Source organism: Malaclemys terrapin, chromosome 16 (genome assembly GCF_027887155.1).
Source record: "Malaclemys terrapin pileata isolate rMalTer1 chromosome 16, rMalTer1.hap1, whole genome shotgun sequence".
Classification (NCBI taxonomy): Eukaryota; Metazoa; Chordata; order Testudines; family Emydidae; genus Malaclemys; species Malaclemys terrapin.
This window is the reverse complement of record NC_071520.1, coordinates 11,509,469-11,521,681: the sequence shown is the minus strand read 5'-3', so window position 1 is coordinate 11,521,681 and position 12,213 is coordinate 11,509,469. Positions and strand designations below refer to the sequence as shown.

Genomic DNA, 12,213 nt, shown 5'->3' with positions numbered 1-12,213 from the left:
GTTTTCATTACAAAATAAAAGTTTCTATTCTTATTTCTGTTGTTTTAAAAGCATAGAAGTAAGTTAATGTTCTCAAAAAGATTGTCTCTGATTCCTGAGTGGTATAGTTACCACTCTTATCAGAAGGTAAGAGACCTAGGCATCACAGTGACAGCTCAACAAAATACTTTTCTTAATGCACAATGGCAGTTAAAAATAAATTAGATGTTAATGTATCTAAAGAATTGGATAGAAAACAATATTAAAAATATTGTGATGCCTTACAATCGGCAGTTGTAATAAATGGCTACAAAGCATACAGTATGTCATGGGGAAAGGTCCAGAGATTATTTAAGCAGGTTAGTTGAAAGTGTAGGGTGCAATTCCATTTTTTTTTTAACCCAGTTTTGAGATTGCTAGTAAATGATGTCAGACTATTTGAGATCCTTGGAGACTGTCTCCTCTGTATGCACAGAACAGTTATACAACAGGCAGTGACAATGCAGATTTATTTTACACTGGAGTACCAATGTGTTTCACCCCCCCTTGATACAGAGTAGATACTGCCTACCTGCAATTTTTTCCATGTTTTACTGAATTCTTGTGCACCTTGTGACCCTCGCCCCATCTGCTTTTGAGAGGTAACTTCCTTCCACTTAACAATGCAGGAAAGGTTATCATATGAGATGGATCCTAGCAGACTCTTTCTGCTCCCTCTGTGATATCAGAGTGCTGTGGATGACTGTACATCAACACCTTGGTTTTGAATGCCATAAATCAATGTTTTTCACCCAGGGACGTCACAAAAGGCAATAAGGCTGGTAGTGAGATGTTGAACATTTCCATTACAATCTAAAGCAAAGAAAATCTCATCCCTGCAGTCCCTGCACACCTGTGCCTTTCAAGGTCAAGTATTCTCTGTCAACTTCTCAAAACACATACACAAATATATAGTATCAGAGGGATAGTCGTGTTAGTCTGGATCCGTAAAAAGCAACGAAGCGTCCTGTGGCACCTTATGCTGCAATACCTCTGTTAGTCTATAAGGTGCCACAGGACTCTTTGTCACAAATATATAGGCTTGTAATTGATACATTTTCCACTCTTATAGTGAATGTAATCAGCGAATTATTATTTTTTATTTGGATAAGGGGTTGCCAACCTGAAAGGTGGAGAAACACTGAAATAAATCTTCATATTGTCCCTTTCAGCTAAATGAACATACATAAGCCAGTAGGTGAACACTTCAATCTCCCTGGTCATTCTATTACAGATTTAAAAGTCACTATCATTGAACAAAAAAACTTCAGAAACAGACTTCAAAGAGAAACAGCAGAACTAAAATTCATTTGCAAATTTAACACCATTAATCTGGGCTTGAATAGGGACTGGGAGTGGCTGGCTCATTACAGAAGCAGCTTTTCCTCTCCTGGAATTGACACGTCCTCATCCATTATTGGGAGTGGACTACATCCACCCTGATTGAATTGGCCCTGTCAACACTGGTTCTCCACTTGCAAAGTAACTCCCTTCTCTCCATGTGTCAGTATATAATGCCTGCATCTGTAACTTTCACTCTATGCATCCAAAGAAGTGAGGTTTTTACCCACGAAAGCTTATGCCCAAATAAATCTGTTAGTCTTTAAGGTGCCACCAGACTCCTTGTTGGTTTTGTAGATACAGATTAACACGGCTACCCCCTGATACTTTCAGCTAAATCAGGGGTCGGCAACCTATGGCACACGTGCCAAAGTTGGCACACGAGCCGATTTTTCCTGGCACGCGGCGTGGGCTGAGTCACTCAGCCCCGCAGCCACTCTGGAGTTCCCGCTGCTAGCTGCTGTCTCCTGCGGGACCCGCCGCAGGTTCAACTCAGCACCTGCTGCTGGCCTGGGGGGAAGGAACCCCAGGCTGGCAGTGGGCTGAGACCCCGGCTGGCAGGAGCCGCCGGTGAAAACCCCAGAGCCACGGCGGGCTCAGCCCGCCCCGCTCTTAAGTTCCTGCTGCCGGTTCCTGCCAGCTGGGGTCGCGCCGCGGGTCCAACTCAGCACCCGCTGCTGGCCTGGGGTTCCTTCCCCCAGGCTAGCAGTGGGCTGAGATCCCAGCTGGCAGGAGCCTGCAGCCGAAACCCCAGAGCGGGGGTCGGGCTGAGCCGCTCAGCCCACCCTGCTCTGGAGTTCCCGCTGCCAGCTCCTGCCAGCTCCTGCCAGCCGGGGTCCCCACGGGTCCAATTCAGCACCCGCTGCTGGCCTGGGGGGAAGGAACCCCAGGCTGGCAGTGGGCTGAGACCCCGGCTGGCAGGAGCTGCCGGTGAAAATCCCAGAGCCGCGGCAGGCTGAGCCGCTCAGCCTGCCCCACTCTGGAGTTCCTGCTGCCAACTCCTGCCAGCTGGGGTCCCCACGGGTCCAACTCAGCACCCGCTGCTGGCCTGGTGGGGAAGGAACCCCAGGCTGGCAGTGGGCTGAGACCCCGCTGGCAGGATCCCGCAGCCGAAACCCCAGAGTGGGGGTCGGGCTGAGACGCTCAGCCCGCCCCACTCTGGAGTTCCCGCTGCCGGCTCCTGCCAGCCGGGTCCCCGCGGGTCCCACTCAGCACCCGCTGCCGGCCTGGATGAAGGAACCCCAGGCTGGCAGCGGGCTGAGACCTCAGCTGGCAGGAGCTGGGGGCAGAAACCCCAGAGTGGCGGCAGGCCGAGCCAGTCGCTGCTCTGCGGTTCTGGCTGCTGGCCCCTTGCCAGCAGGGGTCTCTACCGCACAGCTCCACTCACCTTGCTTCAGGTTGGTGGCTCTCTTGCAGACAGGGTCCAGGCCTCCAGCCCTGCTCAGGCCTACCAGCCACCTACTCCACTCACCTCAGCTGCCAGTCTTGGTTTCCAGCCCTTGCTCATCCTGCTTTCGGGCCTGGAGTCCCAGCAGGTAGGGTGACCAGATATCCCGATTTTATAGGGACAGTCCCGATTTTTGGGTCTTTTCCTTATATAGGCTCCTATTACCCCCCACCCCCTGTCCCGATTTTTCACACTTGCCGTCTGGTCACCCTACCAGCAGGCCAGCCTTTACATATAACAGTACTTTGGTTATATATTATAGACTTATAGAGAGACCTTCTAAAAAGCGTTAAAATGTATTACCGGCACGCGAAGCCTTAAATTAGAGTGTATAAATGAAGATTCGGCACACCACTGCTGAAAGGTTGCCGACCCCTGAGCTAAATGATCATTCAGAACAGATTTTAAATGGATTACATGAAACAGGATCACTGCAGAGGGAGATACAAGCATGGCCCCCCCAAACCAGCCCCACTGGGGAAGTGCTCTCCACTCTCACCCCGTCCACTTGAGGGAGAGTCGCGGAGTCTCCCCGCCACAGCAGGAACTTGCAAACACATGGGCTCAGCAGAGGGCTCTCGGTCCCCTATCACTGTAGCCTGGACTACAAGTCCCAGGATGCTAGGCGGTTTCCAAGATGGCAGCGCTCCTGGGTGGCTGTGGCGCGAATGTCTCGGACTCGGAGAGCAGCAGCAGCGCGGAGGACTTGGAGCGGTTTCGCGAGGTCGCCTGGGACCTGGCTGGGCAGCGGTCGGCGGTGGTTCCGCCGGAGCCCGGCAGCGGTAGGGCGGCTGGGGGTGACTCTGGGGTCCTTTGGTTTGGCCACGGCAGTCCCGACCGAGAGCAGGCCCTTCCTCTGCCATACGTGGACGCAGCACCGGGGAAGCGGGGACGGGACTCACCTGATCAGGTGCAATGCCCTGGGCTGTCCCACCCCAATTCCGCCCCTGCCTCCCTGGTCAGCAGCCGAGCCTGTGACTGGCCCACAGCTCAGCAAGAGCAACCAGGCCCCCAAGCAGGCGAGGTGGCTAGTGCTGGATTTTGGGTGCTGGAGGGGCGGATGGGGTCAGTAGGTGGGTGCAAGCTCCTGCCCCCGACAGTGTGGCCTCTCAAAGGCAGCTGCTCCTCCAGTATTAACTGAACCGCTTTATGTTTAATTATGATTGTGTCTAGAGTACAGTTGGTTTAGGAACTAATCTAATGGTGAACTCAGACCTGACTCAAGCAGGGCTAGGTTATGTTACAAAATTAAAAAGTGGCATATTAAATCTCATGCTAAGCTGCACTCTCTGTAAGAAAACACTTCTTAAAAACAGCCTGTCAAATAATTCTGAAATAATGAATCTCAAAAAGAAAGAATTGGAAGGACTGAGGATTCTCTAGCATAATGAATCATGTCTGGTGTCCTGTCTACCTTTCTTCACTGTGCCTGACCCTTGGTGTAAGTCACACGTTGAGTTATGGATCATATTTTGAATTATAACTGGGGAATTAATATACAGAAGAAAATTGTTTTTGCTATGCTGGCTCTTTACTCCCCATGCTGTCCTACCAGTGTTTTTCTGGATAAGTGCAAAGACTGTCTTGCATGCTGTCCAAAGTCTGCTTGCTTGGATGCTGAGAGAGCAGAAAATCAGGGGAACTTCTAAGGTCCTGTCTAAACTGTGATAGCTACTGCTTTGTAGACAGGGTTTTAATACAGTATTGGCTTGTTATGGTTAAAACATTGTTCAGTCCTGCCGTGTAGACTGCATCCATCCATGTTCCTGGATCATACTAAAGCTTTAACTGTTTAGGACAGTAACATGATTTGGGAATATGCATCTTGGCTTCCTCTCTGCTTCAGAGTGAATCTTGTAATAGTTCTCTAAAAGTCATTTGTTACAATTTGGATGGAAAATGAGTCTGTACAAATGTAAAAAATCAAAGGATCAGTAATACAGAGATTGCTGAAAGAAAAAAATCATCTTTATATAAATTAAATCAGTAGGCTTCACTTAAACCAGACATAGTACCCAGCTACTCAATCCAAACAGAATTTCTGGATAATTGAATCAGTAGCTAAGTAGCCAGAAAGCTTCAGACCTACTCTATCTTGTGCCTTCACCCTGCCAGTGACCTTCATCTGTACCTCACCCTACTTCTAGGAATTTGGCAGCCTTTCTGTCAAGCCCCAGAGTTCAAACGTCAAAGTTTGTCTCTCCATAGGACTCTGTGTCATAGAGTATGTGAAATATGGTTCTTTCAAGGAAGGACTTGGCTTGCCTTCTATTTAGGATCATAATAGAAATAGAAAAGATATATCAGATTCTTGCCAGAGCTGGATACTTTCCTCCAGTAGATGTTGGGTCCAATATTAAACTTGTGTTGCACTATCTTAGCAACTGGAGTTAGTCACTTGATGTGTAGTTTGCTTGAAGAATGTTTCAAATCATAACCATATCCTCCTTTGAATGCGACCACTATTCTATCTTCCAAAAATTACTTTTACCCTGTAAAATCATCTACAATGGAATTAGGATTAAAGGTGTTTTAGTCTTGGAAATTTCTAATTTGCCTTTGCTTTGTTTTGGCAGGTGGCTTTGGGAAGGACAAGTTACTACAAGTTCAGCCTAGTCTCAGGTATTTTTTCTGGATTTCAGAGTGCTGTTTGCATGAAGAAAAATGAAACATTGATTTTAGGTAGAACTTGTGCTGCCTATACAATAGTTAAGGTTACCTGATCCTTCCCATTATAAGACATTGTCTTTTGTCTACAATTGAATACTAAGTGACCAAATATTTCCCCGATCAACGGGGAAAACAGTCCTTGGTTTAGAAGCCTTGCAATGGAGTCCACCTTCTCCTGTCTTCATTCTCAATATTTTTCTTTTTAAGCATAGTCTCCAAGCCTATCAACCTGGAAACTTTTAATAAAGTTCTCTCTCCAGGGGCAGGTTTGGAGTGAGCAGCAGCACATTGCTTTGTTGATATACGTGCAACTCTGTTCTTCAGGGACAAAGAAATGGTAGGAGCATTCAGGCTCCAATCCTTGGCCTGTGCTGCTGAGACTCTCAGCAAAGGGTCAGTTAATACCAATTATGTTGTTGATACTTAGGGAATGTGGACATCTGTTGATGGTTAGGGAATGTGGACCATACTGAGACCACCCAAGCTACTTCACACATGCTAGTGAACAGCCTTCTGATAGTAGTTGCTTTTGGCCACTATCAGTCTGAGCTGGATTTGAATCGATCACTTAGTGGTCTAAGGCTCTCTATCCCATTGCCAGTCCCCAGTCTTCAGTTTTAGGTGAAAGCAGCAGATGGTTACTGGATCTGAAGGAGATCACACATTGTTTTTATTTCAAACAGACAGAAGGTGAATGACCATGACAAAGATGGCAACGAATTACAGACCACACCAGAGTTCAGAGCACATGTTGCAAAGAAACTGGGAGCAATGTTAGACAGGTAACCAGTACCAAAGCACAGCCTTATGAGATTAAATAAGCCTTAGTCAGATCCTTCCCTTGCAAGAGCAGTGTCAATACCCTTGAGTGGTAGAAATGGGAATCATTGAAGAGTTAAATACATCTTTTTCCATGGGAAACATCTTGTATTTTGAGGAAAGATTGTTTCTCTTCTTGTTTCCTACATCCCTGTGCATACTGCTGGCTTGTGACTGAGCTCCTAATGCTCGTGAACTGACCCATGTCCTATTCTCCCATTGATAATGTAGACCTGGTGTGTTCTGCAGAGCCTTTCTTGTTAGCTTCAGTGCTCAGTGTTCTGTGTTGGGAAGGGAATAGACAGGATTGAGATTCATCAGAGCCACCTCCATTTATGGCCAGGCTTTGAATCTGTTCAGGAAATTTCCCAGTCCACGTGTGTGATCTTTTTTTCAACTTATCCATACAACAAACAAATTCAGCCTAACTGAGAGCTGTGCGGGCATCTTGGTAGGTGTTCAAAGGCTTCACCTAATTGCAGATTGCTGCTGCCCTTCTTTAATGTGGAAGTATGGCCCATGGGAACTAATGGGCCTAGAATGCAATGTGGGTTGGCTGCTTGGACTATTGCATGTGGGTAGTTTCTATGTGCCATGTTTCTGAATGAAATGGCCATGCTCTGTGGAGATAGTTCTGAAAGTAAAAAAAAAAATTGAAATGAACCCACTGAGTAAAAGTTACTTAACTGCTCACTTTAATCTTGTTTAACATTTCCAACTTCTTAAACTTAGCCTGGCTGCATAAAATCGAATCCTTGTTTCCTTTCCTAAATTCAGACTGTGGTCTTCCTTCTAGCTACATCACTGTCTTGGAGGATTCATCAGGTCCTGTATGGACTTCCATGCAAACAGCTGACTCTGAAGATGATGGTGAGTTCCAAGCACAGTCACTGTTGTCAGCACTCATCTAATGTAATGAATTCTATCTGGTATTAGCTCATACAGTGCTCTAGATTAACAAGAAGTCCTTCTACTGCACTCTTTCTTTAATATCAGCAGGGGTTATCTTCATGTAATAGTGCAGAAAGCTTAATTAACACCTTCTAGTTCTTCAGGCCAACGTAAATTCCATGTGAGGGTTGACACCACTGTTGCCTCATACTTGGATTGCTGTTAGCTGCTGCTGCTGACTCTGTTTTATATCTTGGCTAAAATCATTTGCTAACCTATTTATTTCCCCCTGTTCCTTTTTGTGTTTCTTAGGCTTTCGCCTATTCTCTTCATCTGTTCCAGGAGATTGTGGGAAATCCAAACCTCCGCTCTCAGCCAGGAGGCGACGACCTTCCAGTTCTAGGTGAGGTGTTAGTCTGCTACTTTGTTCCTAAAAATATTCCATGCTGTGTTTCAGAGATTCCTTTTACATTTGACTTTGGAAAAATATTTTTCCTAGTGCAGGGAAACTAGGAATTTTAACTTGCATTAATTTTTCCAATGCATATAATACATCTTAAAGGGCAGCTTGGAGTACACACTGGTTAAGCGGTCACTGGAATACGTTTTTGAGTCACAAAGCCATTACATTTATCAAGATTATGCTAATCTCAGAGTCTGTGCTTTGGGTGAATTCAGGATGAAAGTGTAACATACTTACCTCCCACTTTGCTTGCAACCCTTCCAGTGAGCTGGACAGTGACCAGGAATGGCAGAGATACCAAGAGGCTGCTGTGTCAGCAGCAGATATCTTGAAGCAAAGTGCTTTTTTTGTGATGCCTCCGGATTCCAGCCAGGTTCACAAGCAGGAATGTACAGAGCACAAACAGAAAAAGAAAAAGAAAAGGAAGAAGAAAGCTAGAGGAGAGCATAATAGTGAACAGAAGACAGAAGGAGGTGACCAGATCAGCAACGAGACTCTATCGTCCATTGATAGAAAGTGCAAGAGGCAAGAAGGCAAATGTATAGAGGACACAACGTTGCCCAGAGTAGTGAAGAAGAAGAAAAAGATTACCAGAAAAGAAGCGAATGATGATTCCGCTCTATGAACCACATATGTAGTCAGGATGGAAGAAGGATGGTGAAAAGTTAACAAAGGTAGTTCCTGTACATTGTCCTCTGCTGGAAATGTGGGGAAACAATTGGCAAAGATTCTGTTTTAGGGGAGTCAAAGGAGTAAGAGTTTAAGTGACTGCCCTTGTTGGGGCATCCCTTGGGGAACTCCCCTTTTTCCATTCCATCACAAACCAATTACTTGCATTGCTGGTTATGCAGAACTTGCACTGAAGGATTTGGGCGATACAGAGACATATTGAGAGTCACCTCTGCCCTGGTCTGATCCTTCTGTGTATCTAGCCCAAATTCTGTGCCCTGGAGCTAGTGCACGTGTGTGATAAACTGATTTTGGTGGAGCTGGTGGCAGAGGATCAGTTCCTACTTCACCTCTCCCAACACCTGCTGCCAGAACCATGGGAGAAACAGCTCCAGGCTGTGAGAGAGACTGACTCACCCACAAATATCCTGGCAAATCTTGGGGACCCACCTACCTCTCCTATAATCACCAGAAGTATGTTACCGAAACCTGCCATGTTACTAATTCCCATGGAATATACACCTCTCCAGGGGTCCTGTGCAGAATTATAAAAAGATTGTGCAATGGTGTCACTTCATTGTTATAAGCAGGTGTTTCTTTCCAAACTGTCGCCCTCGATGCTTTATTTTCATGGTATTACATCTGCCAGTGTGCAGTAGAATTCAATAACAATAAATGTCTCCTAGTCTCATTTAATATAATGTTTTATGCACACTGCCATCTTCTTCCATTAGGATTGGCACAGCTAACAGAGGTATTGCACATCATTAGAGGCTTTAGTTGCACAATTGTCTGTAGCTATTTGATGCTGCTGTAGAACTGCCAGATATAGGTGCCTTTGAGCCCAGCATGGCAGTAACTGCATTTAAGTCCGTATTTGACCAGCCAGGTGTGTGTTGTCTCTCTGAGATGCAGCAGCAGTTTTTGGTAGTTTTCAGTATTGTTTTTACTTTCCTAATAGAGGCCTGCAGCTCTGAGATTTCAGGGAAAGACCTAATATTTGGATGGGTGGAGGAACTCAAGATGCTAAAGTGAGAAAATATTGCTCCTTGTAGGGTCCTGGGAGTCACACGCATTTTGTGCAAGAACCCTGATATTTTTCACATAAGGAAATGCCCTGCAGGCATCTAAACTGCAAAAGTATTTTGAAAATCGGCCTGTGAATTAACCAAGTACACCAACAGAAATCACATGCCTTATGGCCATCGTTACAATTACTCATAATTTTAACTTCTGAAAATCATGCGACTTTTAAAACTTTTTCTGGATTCCTCATAAATTTGACTTCACTTATACTGTAAAGAGGATAAATATACAACAGTCTCAAATGGTTTTCTTTCAGTTTACTGAAAGTTAAATAAATTTACAGGATAACACAGAGTGGAGAGGGGCATCAGTCCTAGAGACAAAATCCACTGAGATTTTCAGTTACTGAAATTAGGCTCTAATAGCTCATAATATCAGAGTCCAGGGAAAAAGTCTTCTGTATACTGGCACCAATTTACATCTATATGTTTGCAATCATCAGACATGGTGGCTATAGGGACACTGTCAACTTATTTGTATAGTTTCTTTTATTCTCCATTGTTTCTTATCCTTTTAGAGGCTTGATCATATTTTCCCCTCATTGGGTTTTGTCCCCTCTACGGTGTAAATTGATAGCTTCAGCTCCATTAGAACCCCAGAAAGAAGTTTATTATGGCTTCTCCTATGTTTGTTTGCAGCTCAGCAGTGATATGAACGTATAAGCAACAAGGAAGAAGAGGAATTACTAGAAGCATTTATAATTAGGGCCTCAGGACTCAAAGCATTCACTTATACAAATAGATCCATGGAAATCTGAGGGGTTATTCACAGGAGTGAGGGCTGTAGCATCAGGCACACAGTGAAGGGCTAAAAATTAAGGATGTGGTTACACTATATTTATACAAAAACAATCCACCTGTGTGGAGATCTTTACACAGTAGATCTGATACATGTGAGAGAGACCAATACACATACACACAATCTCTGTTAGAAGGGGCAATGGTGTAATATGAGGGGCAGGGCTTAAAGAGCCTTGTTTCTGAAACATTATTTTCAGATGTATTATGTTGAGCCAGTTCTTTTTCTCTCCCCATCCCAAATGCTGACCGCACTGGCTCCACTGACCACCCTGTGAGGGGTGTGAGAGACCAAGAATCAAGCCTGCTGATGTGGAGAACTAAACATTCCTTTCCTTTCTCCTCACCTTTAATTTCTGAATTTAAAACAAAGTAGAACTATTGAAAATACTCAGGCCTCTTACCCTAAAACAGCCCTGGCCTAGTGGAAGTCATATTTCTAAACCTAAATAAATTGACAGTGTCCCTTTTAAGTTAAAGAAATGGCACGCTTTTAGTTAGTGGTTCTGTAATGAGAGGATAGTTCTCATGTCATCCCTGGCTCTGCTTCTCAGTGTCTTTTAGTTGCAGGGCCAGTATTCGGGCTCTTGTACTGTCTGCCCCAAGAAAAGTTTCTCTCTCATTCAGTTTCCATCTGCCTGTTTGCAGCAGTGGTGGGTGTTTAAGCGATGCTCACCTGCCGTTAGCGGCTCAGCTCTGCTCTTTCCTGCAGGACTTGCTGTGGAATTGGCAGGTTTACATATATGCAACCCAGCTAAGGTTAAGAAGAATAAAAATTCCAGCTATCCCTTTGCAATTTTGCCATAGACCATTCAGACTCTTATCCTGGTGGAAGTCCTTAATTTCTGGTCTCTGTGTTGGCCATTGTTCCCTTTGGCAGTGGAAGCTAGTGGTGTCAGCCCTGTCCTTTGTCATCCGCTCTGGATGTGTGCTCATAGCTTTGTGTTCAAGAAAACCCTCTTCCCGTGTTGTGTTTGGATGAGGGTGAGGACTTTACACAAGGCAGTGGAGAGGGGCTGGAGGCCTCCGGGCCAGGCACTCTCTTCCCGGTGGAAGGCAGCAGTGACAGTGAATCACAAACACAGATGGAGGTGCTCCTGACGGCTCAGTCATGGCAGTTGCCTGTGAACTGTTCACCATGGTTACTGAGTGGAGGATGCCATCTGTGTGGGGATGAAGGTCTCAATAACGCTGTGAGTAGATGGCAGCAAGTGGCTGTGGCTGTTGGTGGAGTCAGAGCTGTGGTACAGCACCAGGCTGCTAGAGGAGACTGTTAAAAACATGCAGTTTTAGCATGGTAGTTTCCTTCATCTGTTCCTTCTCTAATTCCCCCCTCCCTCCCTCCCTCCTTCTACATGGCATCTAAGGATTCTTCATCTCAGACATGAAGGTCTGATATCTTCCTGACATCACTGAAGAGTTAGGGCTCATCTACACCAACACTGAGCTTACAGCAAACTGGGGTGTAAATCTACCCCACACTAGCTTGCCATGTGGACCCCGCTGCAGTGTACTAAAAGTTCCATAGCGTACCTTGATCTATGCCTCTTTGAAACGGGCATAAATTAAAGCAAACTGTGAAACTTCCAGGGTGCGCAGCAGGGTCCCCACAGACACTTAGTTCATGGCAGGCTAGTGCGGGCTCGATTTACACCCCAGTTTGCTGCACACTAAGTGTTTTTATAGACAAGCCCTCACTCCTTTATCCCATTCCCATTTCATATGCAAAGACTTGCGTGCCCAGATCCAAAGCTGTTCTCAAAGTATCATGGGAATCAACCCCCTTGGAATTAAAATGACTCACTAATGTCCTCTCAGAGTTGGTAGGCTTTACCCTATATCCTATCCCTGAAGGAATCTTTGCCTCCCCAACCCTGAATGCCTTCTGCATGTTTGGCTGTGTAGGGACACCATTCCTGCCTGTGTTCTTCAATGTTAGTCACTTGTACAAATTCCACATAGGCCCCATATCCACACCCATACCTCTTTTTGGATATGCTGAAAAATCCCTG

General features: G+C 45.5%; 2 protein-coding genes across 4 annotated transcripts in view; one reads left to right on the top strand and one right to left on the bottom strand.

Annotated features, from left to right (window-relative positions):
- The first annotated feature begins 3,443 nt into the window (after positions 1 to 3,443).
- Positions 3,444 to 9,009, top strand: C16H12orf43 (chromosome 16 C12orf43 homolog). 2 transcript variants are annotated; one of them, XM_054006189.1, is made up of 6 exons: positions 3,444 to 3,588; positions 5,383 to 5,428; positions 6,160 to 6,258; positions 7,092 to 7,165; positions 7,499 to 7,589; positions 7,914 to 9,009. In XM_054006189.1, exons 1-6 carry the CDS (start codon positions 3,444 to 3,446, stop codon positions 8,272 to 8,274), a joined length of 816 nt encoding a protein of 271 aa, XP_053862164.1. In that variant the 3' UTR covers positions 8,275 to 9,009. The 2 variants fall into 2 exon arrangements, with proteins under 2 accessions (XP_053862164.1, XP_053862166.1); XM_054006191.1 differs by lacking the exon at positions 3,444 to 3,588 and adding an exon at positions 3,820 to 3,879.
- A 637-nt stretch (positions 9,010 to 9,646) lies between these two features.
- HNF1A (HNF1 homeobox A) overlaps positions 9,647 to 12,213 on the bottom strand; it is a 21,853-nt gene continuing 19,286 nt past the window's right edge. For both annotated transcript variants that reach the window (XM_054006187.1, XM_054006188.1), the window contains exon 10: positions 9,647 to 11,471. In XM_054006187.1, the coding sequence (XP_053862162.1) occupies positions 11,344 to 11,471 (128 nt within the window). In that variant the 3' untranslated portion in view covers positions 9,647 to 11,343. The remainder of the gene's footprint in view (positions 11,472 to 12,213) is intronic.